Raw genomic sequence first — 7,844 nt, 5'->3', positions numbered from 1 at the left:
GCGCGGTGGCGCGCGGCGTCGCGCCTGCTCACCGCTGCCTGGACGACCGCCTTCAGGGGCACGGGCGCCGGCTTGGTCGCGGCGCCATCCGACTTGGTGCCGGAGGCTGCCGGCGGGGCCGCCGGCGCCCGCGAGCGCGTGGAGGGGGGCCTCGTGGTGGCAGCGGACGCCGCGGCGCCGGCCGGGGGCGGCGGGCAAGACGCAGCACGGTCCGGCAGCCGGGCAGTGGCGAGCGTACGCCTCTGAAAGACGCCGCTACTTGTATGGCGCAGGAGCATACGGTATGCGCTGGATCTCCCTCGCGACGCAAGATAGAGTTGAGCTCGTTCCCGGGTGATCTGATGTCTTTGCAAAGCACTGCCCTTCGAATTTTTGTTTTTGGCGAATCACGATTGCAGGTATCACCACCACATTATGGATGCCTACGGTGAAATAGCGTACGGTACAGTCATCATGGCCATACTTTCATAGGAGCTGCTGACTTTATGCGCGGATGCGGTTTATCCACGAGCCAGACCCAGTCCCTAAGGTAGGCGTCTGGCGCTCGGCCGTCAACCGCTTGGCGCTCTGCTTGGAGCCGGCCTATGCGTCTGCATCTGGCGGGTGGAGGAGATGCGCTGCGCAAGAAGAGGTGTGCCGCCCAAGTACATGCCGAGTGAAGAAAGCAACAGTGCGCGCAAGAGCCGTGCTTGAGGTGTATCGAACAAAGGCGTGCATGTCGGCGAAATGCGGCCGATGGCACGCCGTGCCTTCGTGCGAGCATGGAGCGGGGAACCCCGTTGCCTGCAAGCTCGTTGAGCCCCCCAGACATCCCATAGTCGGCGATGCCTACGGCCGCCCCATTAGCTGGACCATCACAGTCATGCACAGCAGCACGACGTTGATGAAAGGCCTAACATGAAGCGGTCTCCACACGCACATCGCCGCTCAGCGCAGGGGACTTTAATAGCAACGTTCGGAACACCACCGAGTCGCATTGGTCTGCTGTGCATGAAGCGCGGCTTGCGCAGGGCACCAGTGGGTAAGTGTCAAGGCAGCGGTTGCTCATCCCAATTGAGCACCATCTCTGACAACCGCCGATGCACAGCACGGCCCTTGCCGCTTGATCATCCTGCAAGAGTGGGAGGTTTTTAGGCAGGCGGCCTCACGGTTGATGGGGGGACGTTGCACGGACGAATACGCAGCCATCAATGCAGGCTACGGCGTGCAACAGTCTGCAAGAACAACGCCAGGGCGTGGCCAAAATAGATTAGTGCCAAGTTGATTGCAAATTCAACACGCAGTACCGTACTCTGGATAGACTTTCTGCAGGAGGGCAGGATAGACGATTTGCAAGGGGCGGTCAGCTGCTGATCAGGTGTGGAGACGTGCGTGTGCAGAGTGTCGAGAAAGAGAGCAGCGGCCGGCCAGCCAACAGAGCACCGGGGCCCGGGGCTCGGCAGGGTTTGCAGCACAGGGGGGAGGACAGGGTGAAGTACCTTGGGCAGCAAGCATTTGTACGGGGTCGGGAACGGCCCAACCAGGGAGAGCTTGGCATGCAGGGTACGAATTACTCCCTCCGAGTACCCTCCTTCTTTATTCCCCCTGTGCCATCCCTCTGCCCAACCCAAGTGTGCAAGAGGCGGTCCTTGTGACGCCCTTTTGATGCTGAGTCCATGGTGTCAATGGCCACCCCTTGCAATGCAGTGTGTGCGCAGCAGGCGGCAAGCGCACATGCCAGACACACGCACCAAGAAGCAGGCGGCGCGACGTGCCATTCATGGAGAAAAAGCTGTTGCGGAGCGGGCAAACGGTGACTTGGGGCTTATGTGGCGATAGGCTTGTGGCTGCAGGGTGTCATTGCAAAGAGTGGTGGGCGGTCACCCGTCCAACTGGCAAAGGGCAGCGTATTATCCTAGGCACAATTACAACATAGTCTTCCTGTGATGTTTGCCCTCAGCTCCCTGCTGCCTGGTGTACTTGCTTTCCCTGGCTGCCGTTCGGACCCTCATGCACCACTCGGTTGACTTCAGAAACCCGCCGAAACGCACAGCACACTCCGCAAAAACAGCACCACACCACCATTGCTGTACCTTTCCTGCAATACACTGTGTGTTTCAACGTTGAAATCGTAGTGTGGGCTATCTTAAGCAGACTCGGCAACGAAAGCAGGATGCACAGCACCGCTCTCCGTGGCAGCGGCCTGAGGGCCCAGGGCAAGGCGCCACAGGCCGGGTGAGAGGGCGTGGATGGATATAACCCGGACGGATTGTCTCAAGCACGTGGTTCCGGCCTTGCCCGTGCTGATTCTGCCCACACACAACACAGGCGGAGATCGGTGGCCTTCGCGAGCGCGCCCGTCAGCCGTCGCAGTGTGTCTGTCCTGGCAGGTGAAGATTTTTGCTGTCTTGTGTCACAAGAGGGCGCCGAATGGGCGGATCCCGGGCCCTGATGATGGGTGTCCCGAATGGCCGGAAGGGCGCGAATGGGCGCCCTGTAGCTGCTTGGACACGGCTTGATACACGTGATGTGACTGATACCGGCTCCCTAAGGCCGCCCTGCATCCCTGGCGCACCGCCTCGCCGCGCAGCACACGCGCCGCCGACCGTGGCCGACACCAAGGCCCGTTTCCTGAACTCGTACAGCCGCCCGATCCCCGCGATCTACAATGTCGTGGTGCAGGAGCTGCTGGTGCAGCAGCACTTCATCCGCTACAACATTGCCTACCAGTACAACGAGGTGTGTGGTGGGATGGCAGAAGTTATGGCAAGGCTACGCCAGGCAAGCGGCAGCACCGAGCAGCGGCAGCTGAGCACCCTGTCTTCGTCATTCGCAGTGTGCAGAACATCAAGCCGACACGGCAGGCAGGGCCTGCCTATTATGAACGAAACAGCGCCAAGTGTGTCAGTCAGCGGCTTCTTCTTGTGACGATGAGGCGCAGGCGGCACAGCCGCATGTGGTTGGACAAGCGCAGCGCACCATGCTGGATACCAAGCGGGCTCTGCTTGTGATGGCAGCAAAGTGCCAAAGCATGCGCAGCGGGACGAGGGCGGGCGCGGCCAGGCACGTGTCCTGGGTCCCCGGCTTCAGAAGGGTGCCGACAGCTGGCGACGTCAGCCGGCCGCAGCATGTGCTATCGACAGCAGCTCTTCGCATTGGCCTCAGCGTGGCGGCCTTGAATACCCAGCTGCTGCATGGGTTGCGCCGCGACGTTGCGTGGCGGCAGCACAACCTCCAGTGCAGCGCCAGAGCTATGTACACAGCCGCCCCAGCACTTGCTGGCAGCTGCGGCAGCAGTCTCAACACGCGGTTTTACCCACAACCACAACTTTCTCCGTGCAAACGCACACATCCGCCCTCGCATGCGTACGTGCAGCACGCGTAGCATGCACAGTATGCACAGCATGCGCAGCACACACACACACACACACACACACACACACACACACACCAATGTGCATGGGCATGCACGCACCCGCTCTACGCGCAGGTGTTTGCCCTGGGCTTTGTGAGCGTGTTTGACCAGATCCTGGACAGCTTTGAGCAGGGGGAGCGCTCCAAGGTGTTTGAGGCCTACATCTCTGCCCTGGGGGAGGACCCCGCGCGCTACAGGGTGGGCAGGGCTCCCGCTTGAGGGCGAGGGGCGGCAGGGCGCGGCGCAAGGGGGGGGGGGGTTGGCGCCATAGGAAGGCTGTTGCGTGCGGCCTCTGCCGTCAGCGCGGGCCGCGTCATGCTGCTGGAGCGGCGGCGTTCACGGCGCAGCGGGCTGGGCTGTCGACCTGCACACTGTACCCGGTGTGCGAGGCCCGATCCCAAGCGATGCCAGAGCATCCCCGCTGCCGCCTCGCCGCGCGACCGTCTTGCAGGCTGACGCGGAGCGGCTCGAGGCCGATGCCAAGGCCCTGACCGGCTCCGAGGGCCTGGCGCCCGATGCCGAGGGCAGCGAGCTGCAGCGGGTGCTGGCGCGCGTGGCCGGCGCGGCGGCGGACGGCAAGCTCGCGTACAACAAGTTCTTCGCCATCGGCCTCTTCAGGTGGGCGCACGCAAGGGGGTCCTGCCGGTGGGGAGTGTCACGGTCGACGGAAAGCGCAGGTGCAGCTGCCAGCTGGCAGAGGGGTGGACAGGCGCAGCGTGCGGCACACCGCACCGTGCGGCCAGCCTACATGGCCCGACCCCTCCTCCTCTTTTCACCCCAGGTCCTGCCGTCCCTGACTCTCCCCTCATGTGCTTGCAGGCTGCTGGAGCTGACTGGCGCCAAGGAGCCTGCCGCCCTCGAGCGCCTCGTCAAGGTGCGGCGCGGCGCTGGCCCGTGCTCCCATGCACTCCCATGCACTCCCATGCACTCCCATGCACTGAAGTACCAAGGCATTCCCATGCGACTCCATGCAGTGCCAGGCATCCCCATGCATCCCCATGCGATCCCATACAGCCGCATGCAGCCGCATGCGACCCCATGCAGGCCCATGCACCTATGTGCCGATGCGCCACATACGGCGCATCACACACACACCAGCACAGCCGGCCTCCGCCTCTAAGAAACACCATTTCATTCGGCAGTCCAGGCACTCCCCATGCCCGCGGCCCCCCCTTGGCCCGTCCCCTTGGGCGCTGAGACTCGACTTACTATGCGCCCCCGCCCGTGTGCATGGGCTCTCCCTGGGCCCTGCACCTGCACTGTGGTCCGTGGCAGCGCGCGACATTGTTCGACCATTCTTCACCCTCTCCTCGCAAGACACACGCGCACCCACTTCCACTCCCCCCCCCCAGTCTGTTGGGGCCAAGCCCGAGGCGGTGAACAAGGACCTGCTGCTCTACAAGGGCATCCTCTCCAAGCTGTCCGCCGCAAAGGTACGCCGCGCCGCGCTAGGCCCCTCCGCGACCTGAGAAGCCCCTTCGCCCTGCGGCTGCCGGCACGCCCGCCCCGGGCAGCGGCTGACAGGCGCGACAGCTCTGGTGCAAGGGGTTTGTTCGGCACTGTTTCCACCACGCGCTCTAGGATATGTGGTGCCGCTGTGCTCCCGCGCCTCTTCAGCCACGACCAACATTTTGCCATGCACCTCCCACCGTGAACTTCACGCCCCCGCAGGAGCTGATGAAGGAGTTCCTGGAGCGCGAGAAGAAGAAGCAGGCGGAGCGCGACGCCGCAAAGGCGGAGAAGGCCGCCGCCACCAGCAGCTAGGGGGCGCAGCCCCCGTCGGGCCCGCTTGCGCGCGCCGCCCACCCTCGGCCGCGCGGCAGATGGAGCGGCGGCGGCAGTGCTGTTTCGCATCGGTCGCGGCAGCGGGGGTACCGAAGACCGGGCGCCGTTTGCTGTCCAGAGGTCTGTCTGCTCGTGGTTTGTGCGGAGGCTGCATCTGCCCAACCCAGTCGGCGCTGTGCTGGCCCAGTGTGACTGCCCGCGCCCGAATCAGAAGAGTACTTTGGCACGTTTTTTGCAGTGTTATCGCGCTCCGATGCCGGGGGAGCCTCGCCTCCTCTCCGTGCGGCGACCGCCTCCTGCGCCCCCCTGCGCGCATAGGGGCGCGCCCCCCTTTTTTGAGTTTGCACAGCACGCAGATGTGGCACGGCGAACCACCCTGTAAAGCTTGAGACGGCTGGTCTGGCTCCCGGGTGTCGTGCAGCTGCTGGGTAGTTGGAACGGATGATGTCAAGATGACGACTCAATGCTGGCGAGCTGACTCGCAAGGGCGGCTGCAACAAGCCGCGCCGTCCTGGGTGCGAGCATTTGCGCAGCCGTGAAACCGCACCATCAGAGGCCCTGACCCATCAAGGGGCATGCCTGGCCCCAGGGTGCGTTCCTCCAGTAAGGTGTTGGTTTGCCATAGCAGAGGGCTGCAGCGCACAGACACAGCACCGGCTCCAAGCACAGCGCACCCGTTTACGTCACAGATCTCAGCAGACTCGGACCGGCGAAGCCGCAAGGTGTGGTCGCGTTGTGGAATGAGGCACTGTTGTGCTCACAAAGTGTTGCCTTGTGGCCAGGGTCAGCATGCAAGAGGCATCCCATGGTCTGCTACCATACATCACCCAGTGCCAGCAGCGAGGATACGACATCTGGAATGGCCTCACCCTGGCTCCCACAGAAGGGCGATGCTGACAAAGGCTGGGCAGCAGAAGGAGAGGTAAGGCACAGCCAGATTTACAATCCGCAAGAGGGCGTCTGCGTTCTGTGCGTGCAGACAGGAGGTCAAAACACAGGGGTCCCTCCTGATGGGGCGAGAAGAGGCAGGGATTGGTCAGGTGAACGAGGGTGGCTGCGCGGCAGCACCGCTCAAAGCGTGAGGGGCCCCGCGCGTGCAGGGCGCGTTCGACTCCGGCTGACCCGCGAAGCAGCTCAGCGGCAGACGGCAGGGGACGCCTGTCGCACCGGCAGCGCACGCCTAGCCGTGGCTGCATGGCACAGCACACACACTGCTTGTGAAGAGCATCATTCTCCACACAGGTGGTGGCAGTGAAGGCCATGTTGGACCACGTGCCTGGCCCTCAAATCATTAAAGGGATCAACACCCAATTTACGATGTGTGGCAAGGGTCCCTCTTGGCTTCCACCGCACAGGTCAAAAATCGAAGTGTGGCGTGGTGCAATCACGACGGCAGTTGCTGGCGCATGCACAACATACCCCGAAACAACCAACGAAGCCGACCGAAACCGGCCCTCACAGGCGGGCTGCAGCGGCTTGGCGCCGCCCACGCCTGCTTGCTAGGGGCGCACCGCGCCTTGCATCGTCGCGTGCGCCCCTTAGTCCTGCAGCAGTGCCAGCCGCTGCACCTCAAACCCGGCCGCGCGGAGCGCCGGCGCCGCGGTCGCTGCGTCTGCGACGACAACGGCCGCCTGGCGCTGCGGGTGCAGGTGGGCGGCGGCGGCGCGCATCACGTCGGAGGCGGCGACGCCTTCGATGCCGGCCCTGTATGCGAAAAGGAAGTCCTGTCGAGCGCATGAATGCATGGGTGGGTGGATGAATTGGCGGATGGGTGGATGGGTGGGTGGATGCATCGAGGGGTGGATCGACATCGCAACAGAGGGTGGCTTGACAACCAGCACGCTAGGGCTGACAACTGGGTGCAGCATCGACGCGCAGAGAAACCCCATCCAAAGGAGGATGCGTTGACAAATCACATCATGCGGGCCGCATGTTGCGGTGTGCAGAGCCCCTCCCCCCTTCGGGGGACTGCCGTTGCCCCGGGCGACACGGCGCAGCAGACAGAGCGCAGGCGGCCAACTGACCTGCGGGATGCCCAGCAGCTCGTACGCAGCTGCGCGCTGCAGCTGGGCCGACGGTGTCGCAAAGTTGAAGACGACTGGCGTGGGGCGTTTGGGGGCGAGGGTGCAGGGGGTTATGAATGTGCGAGCCTGTGAGATCGGGGGACGCGCCTTGCTTTCCGCACTGCCTGCACAGGAGGCGCTGTGCTCTCTTGACAGCGGCAGTCAATAGGGGCGGCACATCCAAACATCGCACAGAGCGTGTGCAGCAGGATGGCGGCTGCGCAGCCCCAGCGCCGGGGCGTGCTCGTGCTCTCACAGCTGTTGAGCTTCTCCTGCTTCGCGCGCGTCAGCTTGGCGGCCGGCGGCGGCGCGGACGAAGCCGCGCCCAGCACGCGCCGCAGGCCCTGCGCGCGCCGCAAGATCAGGGGGTGGCGGGTCGGCCGTCTGCTGTGCTTGCCTCGAAACAAGTTGTTGCAAACAAAATCGACCTTCATGATCGAACCCAAACGCGCTGCAAGGCCCTTGGATCTGTCGGGGCCCTTGGATGCTGCAGTGCACTGACATCAGCGCCCCACGCAGGCACGCCGCCGCAGCGCCGCTAGGACGGCAGGACCGCACGCGCATGCGCCGCAGCGCCGCGACCCGCACGCACGCACAGGCCC

At 64.0% G+C, this 7,844-nt stretch overlaps 3 protein-coding genes across 3 annotated transcripts in view; 2 read left to right on the top strand and 1 right to left on the bottom strand.

The window, feature by feature from the left end:
- Positions 1 to 56: 56 nt before the first annotated feature.
- MNEG_7568 (hypothetical protein) lies at positions 57 to 261 on the top strand (the record flags this gene model as incomplete). Its single annotated transcript, XM_014043962.1, has 1 exon — positions 57 to 261. A coding segment is annotated over one exon (205 nt), but the record flags the coding sequence as incomplete, so codon positions are not given.
- Positions 262 to 2,152: 1,891 nt separating this feature from the next.
- On the top strand, positions 2,153 to 5,158 carry MNEG_7567 (thylakoid formation protein 1; the record flags this gene model as incomplete). Its single annotated transcript, XM_014043961.1, has 8 exons — positions 2,153 to 2,214; positions 2,308 to 2,369; positions 2,570 to 2,718; positions 3,470 to 3,592; positions 3,846 to 4,012; positions 4,214 to 4,268; positions 4,747 to 4,827; positions 5,066 to 5,158. The coding sequence occupies 8 exons, from the start codon at positions 2,153 to 2,155 to the stop codon at positions 5,156 to 5,158; spliced, it is 792 nt and encodes a 263-aa protein (XP_013899415.1).
- A 1,559-nt stretch (positions 5,159 to 6,717) lies between these two features.
- The window catches only part of MNEG_7566 (peptidase M16 domain protein), a gene marked incomplete at both ends in the record, with an annotated part of 6,477 nt that continues 5,350 nt past the window's right edge, over positions 6,718 to 7,844 (bottom strand). The window contains 3 exons of the mRNA XM_014043960.1: positions 6,718 to 6,903; positions 7,204 to 7,277; positions 7,499 to 7,586. Coding sequence (XP_013899414.1) covers positions 6,718 to 6,903; positions 7,204 to 7,277; positions 7,499 to 7,586 — 348 coding nt within the window. The remainder of the gene's footprint in view (positions 6,904 to 7,203; positions 7,278 to 7,498; positions 7,587 to 7,844) is intronic.

The sequence above is a fragment of the Monoraphidium neglectum genome (assembly GCF_000611645.1).
Source record: "Monoraphidium neglectum strain SAG 48.87 unplaced genomic scaffold scaffold01349, whole genome shotgun sequence".
NCBI classification, from domain to species: domain Eukaryota; kingdom Viridiplantae; phylum Chlorophyta; class Chlorophyceae; order Sphaeropleales; family Selenastraceae; genus Monoraphidium; species Monoraphidium neglectum.
The sequence above is the reverse complement of the archived record's forward strand: the minus strand, read 5'-3'. Positions and strand labels throughout refer to the sequence as shown.